Source organism: Sturnira hondurensis, unplaced genomic scaffold, assembly GCF_014824575.4.
Source record: "Sturnira hondurensis isolate 20B ecotype Veracruz unplaced genomic scaffold, ASM1482457v3 Scaffold0014854, whole genome shotgun sequence".
NCBI lineage: Eukaryota > Metazoa > Chordata > Mammalia > Chiroptera > Phyllostomidae > Sturnira > Sturnira hondurensis.
In genome coordinates, this window is record NW_028087485.1 from 11,555,847 (window position 1) to 11,576,938 (window position 21,092).

Consider the following 21,092-nt stretch of genomic DNA (forward strand, 5'->3'; position numbering starts at 1 on the left):
AGCAATCATTTTGATTTTCAAAATGCCATAATGGAAATGACTGGAGGGTGTGAAAACATTTAAATCATGATTTCATACAGAGGATTCTTTTTCATTAATTCATTAACTTTTAAATTGTCCATTTTTAACTCATATCATGTAAAATTTGTAAAGTTCAACAAAATCCCAAGGGAGAATGATGTAGATCTCATAAGCTGTCACTACAATTAGCTGCAATCTGAAAAGCAGATGCACCAATGTTCCTCTATTTAAGTCACCTTTTCTAAATTATACTGAACACTAAACCTGAGTCATTACTTGACAATCTATTTCTACAGAAATATATGATTGGAAACTGCCTCAAAGCAGACTACAGTTTCTTAGGGAAACAAGCTATAATTGGGAGGCTATTTCCTAACTGAGAACTTGGTATACAAAAAAGTAATGACATGCCTAACAACATCAAAACAAAGATTCAGTAACTATAAACCTCTACAGTCATTAAAACTAAGAAAATTACATTTCAGATACATAAAATGGGAGTTACATACCAATGGTCAGCAAGTGTGTGTTCAAAGTGTGAAAATAGTAACTCTTCCATATTTATTTATTAAACAAATTTGACCTTAAGTTAATAACCAACTAAAATAAACACTAAACATTTATTTAGCAATTAGTTGGTTTGCTTCTTATAATGCAGACTACTGCTTGGAATGATTTATGAAGGGAGAAACAGAAATATATTACTCAAGGGAATACCCTCCTTTCCTTATCTAGATTATTTCCCCCAAATAAGCAAGTTTTCAGAACCACACCACTGACCTACGCCACCAGGAACAAGTGATCAGTAAATGCCGATCACTGTCATGACGACCAGAAGTGTTTCTTACTCAGTTTACTTCATTTTTAAAAATTATATGATGGTCGAATATTTTTCTTTTCCTATCTTCTCAGTTTATTAAAAGCCACAAGTGACCCTGGCTGGTGTGGCTGGCTCAGTGGATTGAGCACAGGCCTGCAAACCAAATGGTTACTGGTTCAGTTCCTGGTCAGGGTACATGCCTGGGTTGTGGGCCAGGTCCCCAGTGGGGGCGCATATGAAAGGCAATCACATACTGATATTTCTCTCTCTTTCTCCTTCCCTTTTCCTAAGTCTGGAAATAAATAAAGTCTTTTAAAAAAATAAAATAAAATAAAAATAAAAGCCACAAGCATTCTATGTAAGACCAAAGGTCACCAGAAAAAGAAATTCATTTAAGTCAATCTTTTCATTCTCATTGTCACAGGGCTTACTTAAAACATTATAGATTTCAGAGTACCTCACACTTCATTGAAAAACCATGAACATTCATTAGCATAAACTCCTTTTAAAAATATTCACAAAAAGTCTTTCATAGAATGTTAAATTTAAGGCATATCATTCTGATGACCATCCTTCTGATTCTTCTGGTTATCTTTTGTTTGATCCCAATAGATAAAGTCATCAAGAACTGAGGAATGAACTAAGAAAATGCAAATTAAAACCATAGTGAGATACAACTATATACCCATTAGGGTGGCTAAAATAAAAAACTGACAATCCCAAGTGCTACCAAGGATACAGAGCAACTGAAACCCATACATTGCTTGCAAAAATGCAAAATTGTACAGCTACTCTGGAAAAGAGTGCCAGATTCTTATAAAGTTAACATAAGCCCTGACTGGCATGGCTCAGTGGATTGAGTGCTGGCCTGTGAACTGAAAGGTTGTGAGTTCGATTCCCAGTCAGGGCACATGGCGGGGTTGCAGGCCAGGTGCCCAACTAGGGGCATGTGAGAGACAACCAATGCATGTATCTCTCACACACTGATGTTTGTCTCCCCTCTCTTTCGCACTTTTCCCTCCTCTCTCTAAAAATAAGTAAACAAAATCTTTTTAAAAAAACAAAAAATACAAACTTACCATATGACCCAGCAATTCCCCTCCTGGGTATTTACCCTAGAGAAATGAAAATTTATGTTCATACAAAACCTATACACAAGTATTTATAGCAGCTCTATTTATAATCACCAAAAACTGGAAACAACCCAGATGGGTACACAATATGTGATACAACCCATACAACAGAATGCAACTAAGAGGTAAAAAAGTAGGGACTGCTGACACATGTAACAACTTGGACAGTATCTTAAAGGTATTATGCTGAGTCAAAAAGTCAGTAGTAGCACATGATTGCATATTGTATGATTTCATTTATATTACATTTTTAAAAAGATAAAATAAAAGGGAGAGAGAAGATCATAGTTCCTAGGAATTAGGGATGGGGAGACAGTACAAGGAAGTNATATGTGATACAACCCATACAACAGAATGCAACTAAGAGGTAAAAAAGTAGGGACTGCTGACACATGTAACAACTTGGACAGTATCTTAAAGGTATTATGCTGAGTCAAAAAGTCAGTAGTAGCACATGATTGCATATTGTATGATTTTATTTATATTACATTTTTAAAAAGATAAAATAAAAGGGAGAGAGAAGATCATAGTTCCTAGGAATTAGGGATGGGAGACAGTACAAGGAAGTTCGGGGGAGTGATGAAACTGTTTTCTATATGCTGACTGTGGAGGTGGTTACATGGATTTATATAGACAGTGGTGGACAAAAGTAGGTTTACAGTTGCATTGTGATATTCTTTTGAGTTAATAAAGCTACTGCAACAATCATAACCTGTATGGCTTTTTTTCGTATGAACTGGAAAGCTACTTTTGCCCACCCCTGTACATATGTCAAAATTCTCAGACAGAACTAAATACACTAAAAATAGTTAATTTTACTGGATGTTAATTAAAAAAAGAAGAGGGGAACATATGAATCAATATATGTTTAAACAGTAAAATGAAATAGGGGTGGAATGCCTATTCAATGAGCATCAGAAGTCTGTGTGAACTATTTTGTGTTTGAGTTTTGTTGGACAAAACTCACTACCACAAGACGCTTATGGCCTAGAGAACACCTCCACATTTACCTCTTTTAAATTGTGTGAAATTGATCGACTTCCGCCAAGGCATAGGTGGAAACACTGTGCCTTCTCCCACAACCAAGTGTGAATACAACAAAGGTTTGGAGAACAAAGACACAGCCAAAGAACAGAAAATTGAATTATACGGAAGTCCGACAACAACGAACCATTCAACCGGGATGGTAAGAGGGGTGGAGCCAGCAGCGGAGCTGGGTCGAGCAGGAAAGATCCCCCGACATAGGTGCGCAGGCAGCCCAGACCCAGTCAGGGTGCAGGGCAGACTGACCGCGGTCCCACATTCTGGCACAGTGAGACGGGCCACGCAGGCCCCAGCGGGCCAACCCAGTGGTGGAGGGCTGATGTCAGTGGCACACTTGCATGCAGTGGGACGAAATGCGCGGGCCCCAGTGACGGTGGCAGCTGCGGTGGGAGGCGGCAGATGGGACGCCATTGCTCCTCTTTGACCCCGCCCCCACATACAGCGTCACAACCCAGTGACCTGGGTCGCCCGGCCCTGGTGAACACCTAGGGCTCTGCTCCTGATACGTAACAGGCACAAACAGCCCAAAAGATGGCACAAGAAGAACTCAAAGTCCCAGAGCCGATAACTCTAAGTGACCAAGAGATTGCCAGCCTCTCAGAAGCACAGTTCAAGACACTGTTTATCAGGATGCTCACAGAACTGGTTGATTATAGTCACAAATTAGAAGAACATATGAAGACTAAACTAATTGAAATGAAGGGAGATGCACAGGAAACCAATAGTGATGGAAAGGAAACTGGGACTCAAATCAATGGAATGGACCAGAAGGAAGAACGAAACATCCAACCAGAAAGGAATGATGAAATGAGAATTCAAAAAAATGAGGAGAGGCTTAGGAACCTCCAGGACATCTTTAAACGTTCCAACATCCGGATTATAGGGGTACCAGAAGGGGGAAAGAAACAGCCACGAGTGGAAAACGTATTTGAACAAATAATAAAGGAGAACTTCCCCAGTCTGGCAAAGGAAATAGACTTCCAGGAAATCCAGGAAGCTCAGAGAGTCCCAAAGAAGTTGGACCCAAGAAGGAACACACCAAGGCACATCATAATTACATTAGCCAAGACTAAAATGAAGGAGAGAATCCTAGAAGCAGCAAGGGATAAGGGGACAGTCACCTACAAAGGAGTACCCATCAGACTGTCAGCGGATTTCTCAAAAGAGACCTTACAGGCAAGAAGGGGCTGGAAAGAAGTATTCCAAGTCATGAAATCCAAAGACCTACAGCCAAGATTGCTTTATCCAGCAAAACTTTCATTTAGAATGGAAGGACAGATAAAGTGCTTCTCAGATAAGGTCAAGTTCAAGGAGTTCATCATCACCAAGCCCTTATTATATGAAATGCTAAAGGGACTTATATAAGAAAAAGAAGATGAAAAATATTAACAGTGAAAGGACAGCAAACTCACAGTTATTAACAACCATGCCTAAAACAAAAGCAAACCAAGAGAACAGCTAGATCAGGAGTGGAACCATAGAAATGAAGAACACATGGAGGGTTAGCAACAGGGGAGTGGGAGGAGGAGAAGTGGGGAGAAGGTATGGAAAATAGCATAGACAATAGGTAGAAAATAGATAGGGGGAGGGCAAGAATAGTAGGGGAAATATAGAATCTAAAGAACTTGAGACACATGGTTATAAACTAAGGGGGGGAGAATGGTGGGGGAGGGAGTTTGCAGGTGGAGGGGAATGACGGGGGGAATAGAACAACTGCAATGGTATAATCAATAAAAATATTTTAAAAAAGTAAATATACATCTCAATAACCAAAAAATAAATAAATAAATAAATAAATAAATTGTGTGAATCACATCTTTCCCTATTTTAAAGATGCTATGGCTTATGGTGATTATAATCAAAGGGATAGAGATAAAAAAAAAAGGACTTTTCAGATGGAATCTCCCACTTGAGGTCAGAGAGCCTAGGGCTATATGTCTCTCACTCAAGGTCAGCATGAAGCCCCTGTTCAAAAGAACAACCCCATCACGTAACTGTAGGAGAGACTAATTTTTCATCATAACTTTGCCATTCAGTTATGCCTTGTGGCTTTAGGCAACATTTCAGTGATTCCTCAAACTTCTTCCTTTATTCCTTGACATTACTTCCACTTTAAGCTCTATAAAACAACTGTTGAGGTAATCTGTTGTCATTTATTTTCACACATGTAATAGGGTCATAGAATATTAACAATAAAAAGAACTATCCACATTTCCATAGGACCAGGAAGGACTACCAGATGTAATGTGGTATGATTATAAAAAGCAAGAGTAACCACATTTGAAGATGTTGCTGTTTCTTCTACTACATATACCTCTTGTAAATGACATACCTTGCTTATTTTTCTGCCCCTCATAGTTTACCAATTTCTCTAGCTGCAAACAGCACCCAGAAGAAAATTCTTTTTAGAAACCAACTTATTACAAATCAGTTGGAATTTGAAGAGATTCCAAGCCTCTGATATAAGGTTTGCCTCACTCTGCCTTTACTCTTTTTTCCCAGCATTACTGGGATATAATTGACATTGTGCAAGTTTAAGGTGTGTCAAATGCTGGTTTAACACACTTACATATTGCAAAATGATTACCACCTGCTTTCATTTCTGATTCCAGTTAACTCAGCTCCCTTTTGCTATGTTCCTCACATCCAAGGTTCTAGCCACAATATTCCCCCCACTCCCTCTGTGTTGGTACCCCATGCAGGACACAGTGGACTAGTCATTTTGTCAAAGCGTGACCAGCAAAATATCTGCATCAGGAACAGTGAGACGCTTGTTAAACATGTAGATTCTTGCCGCCTACAAAATTAAGTGGAGGAAGAGGAGTTGAGAATCTACACTATGTTTTAAGATGCTCTCCAATAATTCTTATGCACAGTATAGGACTGAGTACAGGTTAGATGAATGAATGAATTCTTTAGTTCCCTGCTGAATATTCTAGTTCCTGTTTTGAGCCCAAACTTGAAAGCATGGGCCTTGCCACCTGTTCTTAGAACTCACTGGTGCTATCTGCCTGTCTGCACACAGACAAAATATCCGCACAGACTCCTTATCACTATCTCTCCTGAGTAGTTTCCTGCCCTTCCTCTCTAGGGAATTATGGAACTTCCCTAATTCCACAAATCTGATTGCATTGCCAGTAGAATCTGTGTTCCATCAACCTGGCTAATTTTCCTCTCAATTCCTAGACATACCCAAGCACTTGGCCTACCTTGGTGAACATGCAAAGCCTCTGTAGGCTTGTGCCCCCTGATCTTGATAAAACAGTGTCCCTAGTACCATAGACAGTGATTACGAAATCACTCAAAAACCAAACATAATGTTTACATAAATCCTGATCTTTCTATTACATAGAAATTTGAGTAGAGCTGGTTCAGAGAACTTCAGTTTAGCTCACTCTCTATGTGAATCTTTTTTTAACGTTTTTATGGATACTTTTATATATAAGAAAAATATGGGATGGTATATGATGAATCCCCATCACCCAGCTTTTCACCTACCAAATTAAGTAGAAGAAGAGAAGCTAAGAATGTGCCCTATGTGTTAACATGTACTCCATTTTGCCCAATTTTATCAATGTAAATATATCTTAAATTTAGTCTTCGTATTAAAGTTAGGGACTATCTTTATTCATCAAATTCTCATTTTCCCATACATACTGCTACGGCATTCTTCCCCTTAACTAAATGTCCTGAACATGCCTGACACCAGCCGTATCTTACTCTTCTTTCTTTTTTTTCTTCATTTCTTCTATCCTATTTCAGACAAACCTTATTCATTCTATATTTATATGAAGTAGTTAGAGTGCTCAGATTCATAAAAACAAAGTGGAATGAATGGCAGTTGCCAGGGTCTGGAGGGAGAGGAAAATGGAGAGTTGTTGTTTAATAAGTACAGAGTTTTAGTTTTGCAAGATGACAAATCTGCGGTCAGTTTAGTTAAGGCGGAGCAAAACAGGTGTCTGCATGAGATGGATGGAGGAGCAGCAGTGATCGCTGCAGGATGCCAGAGCCCTAGCAGAATAAAGAGATGTCCACACATGAACGTGGCAGCCTCGGTTCCCCTGCACAGAGTGCTGGAGTCCAAATGGAGCGAGGAGAGCAAACCTAGTACAGGGTATCAGAGCCTGAAGTGATAAGGGTGTTCAAACGGGCAGAGGCCGGGGGAGGTAGAGGCAGCAGCCTGATGTGGGATTCTGGAGGCTGAGTACAGTGACAATGGTATTCCCATGGCAGATATCAAAAAGAGCAACAACAGAATAGATTAGTCACATACAGAGGGATTGATTAAGAAAATACGTTGAGGATAATGAGAGCCAACTTACTGTCAAAAAAAGGAGTTACAGTTATAAAAGGAAGCTACTGAATGAACCCTGCAGTGTTAGACTACAATTGGAGATATTGTGAATCCACGGTTTTAAATAAATACTGAGATAATATTAAAAGGGCGACAAAAATGTACGTGTGTGTGTGTGTGTTCATATACAGGCAATATATGTACTTCCCACCCTTGTCCAGTGAGATGGCCTGGGAGCAATGACATCCCAATAGCAATGAGCACATCTGATACCCAGATCTTGACTTCTAAATGTCGTATTCTACTGTAAGAAACCAGGGCTCCTTGAAGAAATCACAGATTTCAGAGCTGGAGCAAAAATGTACAAGATAGACATCTTCTTTCACCAAAAAATAAGAAAAATGCTCAAAGACTAATAGGAATACATCAAAAAGACAAAGCGGCTTGGGAATACTCTCATTAGCCAAAGAGGGAGCCATTTAAGAATCAAAATAAATGACAGTATTCAATTATTACCCATCAAATAAACAGGAATTCATAAATTCACTGTTATAAATACACTGAACATATGATTAATAGAAAGTTACATGGTGTCAAAGTACCTTCCCATAAAACATCTATTACAAAGGGGAAAAAAGTTAACTTTAAAGGAAGAGACTGGCAGGTGCTACCTTAAGTAAACAAAATTGTAAGACATAAAAATCATGTGCCCCCTGACAGGAGGCAGTAAGCAAACCACAGCATCATTTCTGTGGAATTTCTGCCAAAAATACGTAACTTCAATCTAATCACGAGGAAACATCGTCAGATGGATCAAAAGTGAGGGACAACTCTACAAAATAACTAGCCTATTATCTTCAAAAGTCCCAGAGTTGAGGAAGTCGCAGAAAGACTCAGGGGCTGGTCTAGACTGGAGGAGACTAGAGACATGAGAGCCCACCTCAGTGCATGACTCTGGAGTGGATCCCTTTGTGAGAGAGAACATCACTGTAACAACTGGCAAATTTTAATGGGGCCTGTGGTTAGATCCGTAATTGTACTGTATGTTCATTTCTAAATGTTGATAGTTACAAATCAGTTACGTACAATACCCTCATTTGTATAAAATACACACTAAAGCATTCGGTGATGATGCCACAACTCACCCTGAAAGCATTCAGGAAGAATGCCATTTGTGTTTACATTGAACTTTTCTGTAATTCTGAGACTGATTCAAAATTAAATGTTAGGAGAAAGATAAAGATCTTTATCTTTATCTGATAGTTATCAAACACTAAAAATAAAGATACTATATTTGTGTGCATATTGATCAACACACACACCTCAGTTAGAGGAAGGACTTCTCTTGAGAAAGACTGTACATACCAGTTTTCCATGACTGCTGTAACAAATTAGCATATATACTTAGTGGCTTAAAACAACACTAACTTATCATTTTACAGTTTTGTAGTTCAGAAGTTTAAAATGGGCCTCACTGAACCAAAATCAAGGTGCTAGTGGGACCGTGTCTTGTTCTGGAGACTCTAGCTTGTCCTTTCCAGCTTCTAGAAGCTGCTCATTCCTTGACTCCTCCCCACCTTCAAACCAGTTACAGCAGACTGAGTTCTTACGCCTCACTCTGGTCTCCTCTTCTGCTCACCTCTTACACATTTAGGGTTCCTTCTGATTACACTAGGCCCAGGGTAACCTACCTAACTTAAAGCCTTCCGATTAGTAACCTTAATTCTCCTTTACCATGGAACATCGCACAAGTTTTAAGGATTAGACTGGACATCTTGAGGCGTGGGGATGCGTTAGCCTGCCCACCTTAAGGAGTTTCCCTTTTTTCTGAGATTATATCCTTTCTACCTTTGTGGTATTAAGTGCCCTTTCTTTTATAAAATGATGATGCTAATAGTGGTGAGCCTTTTTTTACATATTGGTATGTAGAAAATAAACTTGCTAACCCTGCAAATCCTGTAAAGGTAGTACAAAATCTGCTACTTTTTTTTACTTATCTTTTAAGTGAAAAAGTGAAATAAAACATTGGTTTCCTACAAAAATACTATATACTTGATGAAAGATTTGTATTTTTCAAAATACAGTAGTCCTTCCTTATCTATGGTTTCATTTTCTGCAATTTCAATTATCTGTGGTCAACCACGATCTAAAAATATTAAATGGAAAATTCCAGAAAAAAACTATTCATGAGTTTTCAATTGCATGCTGTCCTGAGCACCTTACTTTATCTTGTTACTGAGGCAGTGCATCACCTACATCATCACAAGAACAGTATAGTAAAATAAAATAGTTTGAAAGACAACATTCACATAACTTTTATTATAGTATATATAATACAGTATATATAACAGTATATATATTTTAGTATAGTATTTGTTATAGTATATATATTTATAGTATATATTTTATAGAATGTATAGTATATACATTTTTATATAAGTATAAAATGTATTTTATATTTCATATAAGTATAAAATATATAGTATAAGCATATATTATAGTATATATTATATGCTACATAGCATATATATTTTAGTATATAGTACATATTATATATGGTATGTGTATGTTATAGTATATATATATTTTTTAATTCTTTTTAAAATGATTTTTCTTAATTGTCATTCAAGAGAGAGGGGAAGGGAGAGAGTGAGAGAAACACTGATGGATCGCCTCCTGAACACATCCTGACTGGGGACTGAACATGCAACCCAGACATGTGCCCTGACAGGGAACCAAACCAGCAACATTTTCATTATGGGATAACGCTCCAACCAACTGAGCCACACTGGCCAGAGTTATTACATATTACAGTATATTGTTTTATTAACTTTATTATAAGTTGTTATTGTTCATTTCTTACTGTGCCTAATTTATAAATTAAACTTTATCACAGGTGTGAGTATGTAGAAAGAAACAGTAGGGTTAGTTTCTATTCACAGTTTCAGGCATCCACTTGGGGTCTAGGAACATGACCCCTACAGATAAAGAGGGACTACTATAAAGGAATGTGTCAATAAAAAAAACAGATGATCCAATAGAAAAAATGACCAAGGGTTAAATAAACTTCACAAAAAAAGGATATCTAAATAGCCAATAAACCTAAAAAGATGGGTTATAGTCACAGGAAATGTGAATTAAAATAGCAAGAGCATAGCATTCACCCACTAACACAGCTAAAATGAAAAAGGTGGTATCAGTGATAAGAATGTCCAGCAACTGGAACTCTCATAGGCTGCTGTAGGAAGTGTAAAATGAAAAAGAGTTTCACTCTAGCTGATATGGCTCAGTGGATTGAGTGCCGGCCTGCGAACCAAAGGGTCACCAGTTCAGTTCCCAGTCAGGGCACATGCCTGGGTTGTGGGCCAGGTCCTGGTTGGAGGCACACACGAGATAACCACACACTGATGTTTCTCTCCCCGTCTTTCTCACTCCACCCCCTCTGTCTAAAAATAAATAAAATCTCTAAAATATATTTCGAATATTTCCTATAATCCAACAATTCACAAATAACCATATTAACTATTTAGTTTCATCTAATGCTTCTTCAGTGCAAGGATTTATGCATCTGTGCAACAAAAACATTACCTACAGGCTACAATTCCTGGATGCCTATCTCCATGAATTTTCAGGGAAAGCCTGGAAGTCCCCAAGACATCTGAAAATATCAGCACCAAACCTTTGCAGCCTTAAATTTAGGTGCAGAGAAGGGACTAAAGACCTCTCAACCTGCTACCAAGGGAGTTGTTTGGGAATTATGTATAACCTTGACTTAAATTCTGTTACATTTCAAACTGTTACAAATGCCATTGGAGTAACATCAAGCAAGGAGAGAAGAGCACAGCACTGTGATATTCAGGGCACCACTGTTAATTAAAGTCAAGATTCTGATTATTTCTTTGTGCCTTTTTTCCCCCTACATAACATGATGCAAAGATATCTGATGTATTAAATTTTGATTCTTGAGGTATCCAACTAACAGGTGTTGTTCAGAAACCAAAATAAGAAAGTGCTAGTCGGAACAGTGTCAACAATGGAAACCAGAAAAAAAAACGCAAGTTATCACAGTAAGCATTCTATGATTCTTCTAAAAATCAAGTGTACTAGATTTCAGATTATTATTACTGAAATTATTGTGCAAGTTATTCCCTCCTATACTCCTTCTATGGGCAAAGTATACTTTCCTTTCCCTTGACATTGGGCTTGACCATGTAACTCACTTTGGTTAATGGAACATCAGAAGGCATGAAACAACCAGTGATTGAACAGCACTTAAACAACTGGGCTTGCTTTCCTGTGCCTTTGTTATAGTTGAGAAGAGTTTTGCCAGGGACGTCACTGCCTCCTTGAGTCCCGAGCAAGCAACCAAGCCCAGAGTCACCCAACTAAGCCTAATTTATATCTTTCAGTACCCAGCAAATCCACATATTTGTGCAAATATCTACCGTTGTAGGACATTACATTTTGTGGTTCTTTATTACATACCTGATGCAATGATACTGTGACAACTGTAAAGTGTTACTCCATTTCCTCAGTAATTCGAATGATCAGAAAATCTATATGTAAGTCTAGATAGTAACCCTTCCACTCTAGCCATGGTTGGACTAGGAAAGAAATACGCCGTGACATTCCACTGCTTCTCTGCTTTTCGAGGATGAAATACTAGTGCAAGTCAAGGTCTCAAGTCAGACTGCCTGGGTTTGATTTCGAGCTTCTTACTTGGAGGGTGGCTTTGTGTAATTTACTTAACCTGTCTGGAATCAGTTTTCTCATCCGAAAAGCAAGGATAACAAGAATCCTGACTATATCTTATAGAATTATTAGAAGGATTAAATGAAATAATATATGTAAAAAAGTTAGAATAGCACATTTAGAACAGCTTGCAGTAAATGATAAATAAGAGCTCTTAGCTATTTAAAGTTGACCATATTTTTTAAAAAACAATGAAAAACACAACTCTCCCACTTCAGCTATGGTTATTCTGTTTTGACAGAGTCAGGTCAGAAGCCTGGTAACAGGAAGGCAAGTACACCCAAATTGCCAAATCTCAGAAAGGAGCAAGACCTCAAATGGAAATCTCAGCTCCAAAGTTCATTTATTTATTTTTTGTTTTCATTTATTGACTTTAGAGAGAGAGAAACATCAATTTTTTGTTCCACTGAGTTTTGCATTCATTGATAGAGTCTTCTATGTGCTGCTGACTGGGGACGCATCTGGCAACCTTGGCATTTGGGGTCATGCTGTAACCCACTTAGCTACCCTGCTAGAGCCTCACCAGTTTTCTTTCAGTAGATGGAAATTCTCTCCCATCTCTGTGGCTTTTGCTTCCTTGCTCTCCACAACCTACCTTGTCCACTGAAAAAGACAATCCAGAAAGTAGGATGCTAGTGTCCCAGAGAACAAATCATATTCTTAGGTCAATATTACTCTCAGTATCTATCTAATCCACCACAATCTGAGTCTTTGATAAAATAGTCTAGCTCTGTCTTGACTAGGCTTTGGGAAATTAAAGGAAATTATTCAGAGATTCCCCAAGTACAAGATGAATCTTGTGGAATACCAGCTAAAACTGTAACATCTGATAAACATTTCCTATAGAGATTCTTTTCCCCTCCACTGACAATTTTAAGATGCTGGGATTGATTTAGTAAGAAAAGTTTTTGCTCTGGCTGGGGTGGCTCAGTGGATTTGAGCCCTGTCCGGCAAACCTAAAGGTTACTGGTTCAATTCCGGATCAGGGCACACGCCTGGGTTTCAGGTTCTGTCCTCGGTCTAGGCAAATACACAGGCAACCAATTGATGTTTCTCTCCCTCTTTCCTCCCTACCTTCCCCTTTCTCTAGAAATAAATAAATAAAATACTTTTTAAGTTTTCTTCATAGTGACAAGTTGTTAAACTTTGGTAAAAATTTTCTATTTCATCTTCAATGAACTCTTATTGTACACATTTAGAAGGTACCTCCGTGCTATATTAAAATATTGCTAGAGCCCTGGCTGGTGTAACTCAGTGGATTGAGCACGGGCCTGTGAAGCAAAGGATCACGGTTCGATTACCAGTCAGGGCACATGCCTCAGTTGCAGGCCAGTTCCCAGCAGGGGACACATGAAAGGCAACCATACATTGATATTTCTTTCCTCCCTTTCCCCTCTAAAGATAAATAAAAAATCTTTTAAAAAATTAAAAAATAAAAATAAAATATTGCTAGAAAGTAAGAGGTTTTAAAGTATTTTAGTACCACAAAAATTCTTTCCTCATTCTAATTCTCTTTTTTTTTCTTATGCCATTTGCCATAAGTTCAGTTTATCTATTCATAATCAAGATCTTGGTCCAAGGACCTCTGAAAGGTAAAAATGGCTTCTGTTGCCCTTCCTGACCCCTTCGCATCTGGCTGGATCCACTGCACTGACTCCCCACTGGGAGAGCTTTCCTATGAAGGGTTTCAGAGAATCTTTAAGAATATGTTTTGGCCTGGCTGGTGTAGCTCAGTGGATTGAGCGCGGGTCTGTGAACCAGATGATCACGGTTCGATTCCCAGTCAGGGCACATGCCTAGGTTGCAGACCAGTTCCCTGCAGGCCAACTCCCAGCAGGGGACGCTCTAAAGGCAACCATACATTGATGTTTCTCTCCCTCTCTCCTTCCCCTCTAAAGATAAATAAATAAATAAAAATCTTAAAAAAAGAATATGTTTTGGTTAGGGTCAATATACACCAGGAGTTCCTAGTTCTATTCTAAAGAGCTACCTAAAAGCCAAAAGGTGAAGATGAAATGAAGAACTGCTGCCAGATGGGGTGGCAGGGTGCCCAAGACTATGACAATTGCTCTGTAGCATGAGTAATTAAGTTCAGCAAGTATTTACTGGGTGCCTACTGCATGCCAGGAGTCATCTTGACTTCTGGAGATACAAAAGTGAATAAATTCTGTACCTGTCCTGCCAATTTTTTAAAAGATTTTATTTATTTATTTATCTCTAGAGGGGAAGAGAGGGAGAGAAACATCAGTGTATGGTTGCCTCTCGAGCGTCCCCTGCTGGGAGTTGGCCTGCAGGGAACTGGTCTGCAACCCAAGGATGTGCCCTGACTGGGAATCGAACCATGATCCTCTGGTTCGCAGGCTTGGGCTCAATCCACTGAGCTACACCAGCCAGGGGTCCAAGGGTTTAAACAGCATACAAACACAGTAATACCTTGGTACTCGTCAGCTTCAGAACTGGTCAAACCCTGTACTTGTCACATTTTGACGAGAAAAAAATGTCTCTGCACTCAGAGCTTGCTTGAGACCCTTCACACTTGCTAGAACTTGTATGAGTCACACATTTCCCTACCAAGAGAAAGTGCTTCATCACTTGTTGCTTGTTTGGTACTCATGGGTTTCAGGGCTCATGAGGAGTTCCAGAGCTAATTAACGAGGAGTACCAAGGCACCACTGTAATACAGAATACCAAGTGGTCTCTTGAAAGTTCGTAGTCTAATTTACTGACAAAAATTTCTGATAGCCATTAAAAGTAACAGAATTTTCTCTCACATCTATATTCACTTCCAATAATTTATTATATGCATCTATTCCACAAATCAAGAAAATTAACACAAAAAAATCAATAATTTGTAATTTCATACTACAATAACATACAGCATAAGAGTGTTCAGAAAAGAAACTGAAGGCTAACTTAAATTGGGAACAGGCGTGGTATACATAGAAACTCTGACAACTTAAACTATGAACCAGTTTCAGATGCTCATCCAAACAGCTGGTAATCAATCTCACTGATTTAAAGAAAAGCCCATCACAGTGAAAATCTGAGTTTGCCTGCCTGCCTGCCTTCCTTTCTTCCTTCCTTCCTTCCTTCCCTCCTTCCCTCCCTCCCTCCCTCCCTGAGGACATTTTTTCATTGCTTTCAGAGAAGGAAGAAGGGGGAGGGCAGGGAAGAGAGAGATAAACATCCATCTGCAACAGAAACATCAACTTGTTGCCTTCTCAAATNGCGTGGTATACATAGAAACTCTGACAACTTAAACTATGAACCAGTTTCAGATGCTCATCCAAACAGCTGGTAATCAATCTCACTGATTTAAAGAAAAGCCCATCACAGTGAAAATCTGAGTTTGCCTGCCTGCCTGCCTGCCTTCCTTTCTTCCTTCCTTCCTTCCTTCCCTCCATCCCTCCCTCCCTGAGGACATTTTTTCATTGCTTTCAGAGAAGGAAGAAGGGGGAGGGCAGGGAAGAGAGAGAGAAACATCCATCTGCAACAGAAACATCAACTTGTTGCCTTCTCAAATGGTCCCAGACCTGAGATCCAACCCACAATCCTTTAGTCCAACCAACTGAGTCACAACAGCCAGGGCTAATCTGTGTATTCATTCATTTATTTCAGGGGAGAGTATGAACACAGGCCCCCACTACCACAAATTATGCAGTAGAGTTTCTCACAATTGTGGAAATCACAGGGGTCAGCATATCCCAAGTACAATGAATAAGCCTTGCCCTGGGAAAGCCACCTTCGGGATCTTGGTGTCTCCCCTGCCAGGTAAGTATGAGTATGAGGGTATTTACTTTTAAACGCAATTTCTTGCTTTTAGATACATATGCTTACATATTTAAGCAAGTAAGAAGTTACTAAATCATGTTAATTCACCTAGTATTATCTCTACAGTAATATTAAAACACCTCATAAAAAATCACATTTGTTTCTTAAGAAATTAACCTCCAGCCCTGGCTGGTGTGGCTCAGTAGATGGAATGCCAGCCTACAAACTGAAGGTTCAAATCCCAGTCAGGGCACATGCCTGGGTTGTAGGCCAGGTCCCCAGTAGGGGATGTGCAAGAGGCAACCAACCACACATTAATGTTTCTCTCCCTCTCTTTTCCCTTCCCTTCCCCTCTCTCTAAATATAAATAAATGCTTTAAAAAAGAAGTTAACCTCCAACATGAGATACTTCCAAAGCACTCCTAGTGTTTTAACCCACAAATCTGGCTGATCCCATTCGTATTGGGTTGGCCAAAAAGTCCATTTAGTTTTTTCCACTAAATAAAAGACAAATTTTTCATTTTCACCAATAACTTTATTGATTTTTCATTTTCACCAATAACTTTATTTTGACCTTGTGGGCTATATCCTGCTATTGACTTCTAGTGCATAAAAGGCCAGGGGTGCTGCTAAACATCTTCCAATGCATAAGACATCCCACAACAAAGAATTATTTGGCCCAAATATCAATACCAAGAAACTTCATAAACCACTTTTGACACATTTGATCAGTCACTGTAACTTCTTCATACACTACACAGTATTTTTTGTGTTTTAGCTGCGCTTTTACCTTTTTTAAAATAGCAAAGCACAATAAACCAAAATGCTGCATATTTTTCCATCTTCAGTATTAAAATGACTGCACAAAAACTGACCAATTTTGATATATATTTTTAAATGCTCACTGAAATGACACTTGTCACAATACAATCTAACTAAATTGTTTCAAATGAAGCTAAAGACAACTAAGCAGCACTAGAGTCATCTGAGGGAAAAACCAAAACAAATTTTTTGGCCAACCCAATATTTTTAGCCTGAACAACCAACTAGAATAGCATCTATGATACTCAGTCTCAAAAGAGCATCCTGCCCCCCAGCAAGCTGTTTATGCATGTTACTCTTCATGCCTGCAGGCAGAGAGTATTTCCCTTTACTCTGCCCAACAATGCCAAGCTTGGACTTCCGAACCTAGGACTTAAGAGAAGTGGCTTGTTGGTTTCTATCTCCCGTCTCCTGGAGTTGCTCCATGCTTCAGGGAACTCCAAAGGCAATGTGCAGAGAGGAGGCCCACACAGAGAAGGTCTCTAGAGCCTGCTGACTGTCACCCGGCGGCCAGTCATGTTAGTGTGGGCATTTTGAACATTCCAGCCATGCTGGCACCCTGGACAACACCAAGTGAAGCAGAAAACCCTTCAGTCAATCACTGATAGGAAGCTATAAGTTTTGGAGTGGCGCATTTCAAAGCAAGTAACCTTTAACACTGTCTCCTTATCAACTGTATTAAAAATTCTTTTATATACCCCCAAATTATGTCATTCAAGTTTCAAATGTTTCCCCAGTTCTAAGATTATGAAATTTGCTAATCCTGTTCACTTTTCTTAGGCTTAAAAATTCATTCCCTCAAGAACAACACAAACTAATTAAAAAAAAAATCATCCTTCAACTTGTCTTCTCATCCCTCATATATATTGTTTTAAAATATATACACCCTTATAAAACAGTGCCTACATTCCCTCAATCATTTTCATTTCTTCTCTCCGGGCCTCTTCCACATCCCATCTATCTTCTTGAGGAATTATAATTTCGTTGACCAAGAAAGTGTTAGGAAAGGTCCTTAAGGACCTGCTAAAGCTGAATGAGAGATATTAGCATATAGGTTCTTTAATGTAAACTACTGCTTTAATATCATGTATCTAGAAGTTAAACTATGTTTTACAAGTATCCAAGGGTAAACTTTCAGTCTAGACCATGTGTGAATTATGATCGATTCTGAATTAGCAGTCTCATTAAGAAGATTTTATTGCAAAATTCCTAACTGAAGCACTACATTAATGTAGCAATGAGCAAAAGTCATAGAAGAGAATATCCATTTCATGTTGGCATTTTAAACAAATTACATTTTCTTAAACAATGAAAATCAGAACTTCCATACAAAAAGTATCATTCATATGTTACAACTGAAGAAAAGGTAAGGAAAAAGCAAAGGCAAATACTATATAAAATTTTCAATTTGATTACAAGGATAGCCCTTCCAGGTGTACTGTGCACTAATCACTTGGTGCAAAGACAAATAAAACATCTTCCTATTCAAAGGAAGACTCTGAGTAAAGCAGACATGTTATGACAGGGTAAATGGAGCCACAGGCAAGTTGTGACTTACTAAGATTCATAATAAGCCTGGCTGAGCTGAAAAAGAATACCAAATCTCTAACTCTTCATTCTCTGCTTCAGATATTAAGGTGTCATACTTAGTGACCCTCCTCCAGTTGGTCTTTTCTCAAACGGCAGCCGCAACTGCAGGCAAAGTCAAAAATAAAAGTAACTAAAATTAAAGAAAAAACTGGCTTCTCCCTATAGTAACTGACTCAACATCTAATAATATGTGATGCTCTAAAAGCTGCAAACTACTACATGGCCGTCTCCAGGTCCACTTCAACTCAATCAGGAAACCGCTATTGAAACATAACTCACAGGTACAAAGCAGAAGTCAAGTAGTTGAGGACGTTCTCAGGCTGAGGTCTGATGGGAAGCAAAGAAGATGATCTCATAATGTTTCTTTATGATCTGTAAATCACACTACTCCATAAATCTGACAGAAGTGTCAAGGTTAGGGTTAAGTCAACCTCTAAGTAAGAAAATAAAATAAGCAGCTGCCACTTCATTTTTTAAGGTTTATTTTTTATTCTCATTTGAGAGAGGGGGGAGTTGGGAAGAGAGAGGGGAGTTGGGAAGAGAGAGAGACATCAATCATTTGCCTCCTGCACATGACCTGACTAGGAATCAAACCTGCAACCTAGAATTCAACATTGGGAAGAAATTTAAGAACTTTCTTCAAAATGTAATTACATTAATGATGCACTCAAACTTCAGTTAGGTGTTTTTGAAAGCACTAATACAAAATAAATAAAGTTTTAGTAAATCTGACCAGTCTCTGAAAAATATTCTTGTAAATAGGGCCATTTATAGCCTAAATTCAGTAAGGGTTCGTGTTCATTTAGATTTGTTCAGGTATTTCAGGCAAAGACACAAAATAACAAAGAAATAAGATTTGGAGTGACAGGTTACAAATACTTCTGAAAAAGCAGGACCTAACTACAAATATCAATGTCCCTAAGGCCACCTGTTAAGATGGAAGTCTATGCATCCCATCATTCTTTAGCTGTGACCACAAAGTCTGGTTTTACACCTAGGATATACAAGAAGCATCAGATTAAAAGCATCGAATATCAGACTATACAAAATTGCCAAACAGAAGCATAGAAGAAAAGCATGATATAAAGTTAACAAACTAGGCTCAAAAAGATTTAAACCCACCCACAAAATTCCTTGGGAACCCATACTGTGCTTCAACCTAAAACTGATAAGCAACGACCAATCCTGACATCTCCCATTACCTACATTCCCCCTTTTATCTCCTGAATTTCTCCACTGATCTCATCACTTCTCTTGAGTTTAGCGATTCTTATCTCCACCGCCTTTCCTTTCCCAGAAAGTGATACAGGACTGGCCCCTACATTTTACTATCTCTACAATTTAGCACTAACTTTTGTTTTGTTTTACCCTGTTAGATGGGAATTTTGTCCCCAATCTCGTGTGCCCAGGTTTTCCTGACCAGTTCAACCTCGTCTTTACTACAGTACTTAGCCTCTCCTTTCAAAGAACAGTATGTGTTCCCTTTTCTGACATTTGAAATGCTGGCTCATAGTCAACACCCTCTCCCTTTCCCAAAGACTGCTGTCACCAGAGCCCTAGGTCTCCATCCCCAGTCCTTATCTCCCTAAGTAAGGCCTCTTTCTTCCCAGAGTTTGTCAACATTAGTTTGGCCAAGTGGGACCTGAAGGCAACGGCTTATCTCAACCCCCCTCATTCTACAAAACTCTTAAACCTCCCACCAGCCCTGGCTGTCCTCAACACTTCGATCCATCTGCATCCAGGCCTGCATGCGCCCCTCCCCTCTAACATCTTTCCTCCCACTACCCGCTGATCCCTTTCCCCACTCCTCAATGCACCTCTTCTCCCGGGCCTTACCCGTAAGCCTGACATTGGGAAGGCCCTGCCAGCAGCCTCACCGGGTCTGCCCTCCGGGCTCCCTCCGCTCTTCAGTAACTGTCCCCACGCCCCTTTCCCTCCAGGGCCCCGCGTGCCACCCAGAGCCCCCTCCCAGATTAAGCTCCCGCTGTCACTTGGTCTCTCATCCACAAGATGGCGGAGCTGCTGCCCCCACCCCCGGGTCCTCTCCGCAACCACCTCCCGCCTCCCTAGAGCTCCCATCCCGTCCCCTCAGCAGCCCCCGCCGCCGGCCTCGGCCCAGAGTCCCTCTGTGCCCTCCTCGGTGGACGGGAGGCCCAGGCCGGAGCCTCAGCGACGCCGCCAACGCCACAGCCTCCACCGTTTCCCATCCTGCACCTTCTCCTCACCATAAACTTCAGCGCTTTTTCCTGCAGCACCGCCTCGGCCGGGTCCATAATCTCCGAGGGACACTAGGTCTGCACTCCGCCGGGGCCGCCCCCTTGGTGCCAGACCGCAGCCAACGCAGCGCTCAGATCCCGCCTCCTCTTCCTTCCCTCCGCCCTCTCTTACCTCTCAAGCACCCGCAGGGGGGCCAGGGAGGACCGGCTGCTCGGCGCGCATGCGTGAGCCCTCTGACTCACCGGATTTGTAGTTCTAGAGCTTCGCGTAGCAAACCGTGAGGCCACCTCGTGAACTGCAGTTCCCGCGGTTCACTGCGAAGGGGGCTCGGATGCCGGCGAGCCAAATCTAGACATCTCGCATCTAAGCAGAGAAAAATCAGCTGATGGGAATCGTAGTTTACAGCCTCCACGGGCTGGAAAAGGGGAGGGGGGGAGGCATGTGTGTCTCCGTGGTTACCAAGTGACGCCAGTGGCGCCTTGCTGGGCATTTGATATCAAGATGGCGATCATTGCCTCACCTGTAGCCCATATACTGGAAAACACTGTGAGAGGATTGAGAGTTACTATGTGGTTTTAGAGAACTGGATACTTACAAATTCCATATCTGTCTGATGTCTGTGGGATGA

The 21,092-nt window shown here is 40.0% G+C and overlaps 1 protein-coding gene and 1 non-coding gene across 5 annotated transcripts in view; both read right to left on the bottom strand.

The window, feature by feature from the left end:
- Nucleotides 1-20,609, bottom strand: part of BTRC (beta-transducin repeat containing E3 ubiquitin protein ligase) — a 187,246-nt gene extending 166,637 nt beyond the window's left edge. For all 4 annotated transcript variants that reach the window (XM_037064110.1, XM_037064109.1, XM_037064108.1 and 1 more), the window contains exon 1: nt 20,473-20,609. In XM_037064110.1, the coding sequence (XP_036920005.1) occupies nt 20,473-20,520 (48 nt within the window). In that variant the 5' untranslated portion in view covers nt 20,521-20,609. The remainder of the gene's footprint in view (nt 1-20,472) is intronic.
- On the bottom strand, nt 15,680-15,843 carry LOC118999545 (U1 spliceosomal RNA). Its single transcript, XR_005069129.1, has one exon. It is a non-coding gene; the product is annotated as a U1 spliceosomal RNA (small nuclear RNA).
- Nucleotides 20,610-21,092: the final 483 nt, after the last annotated feature.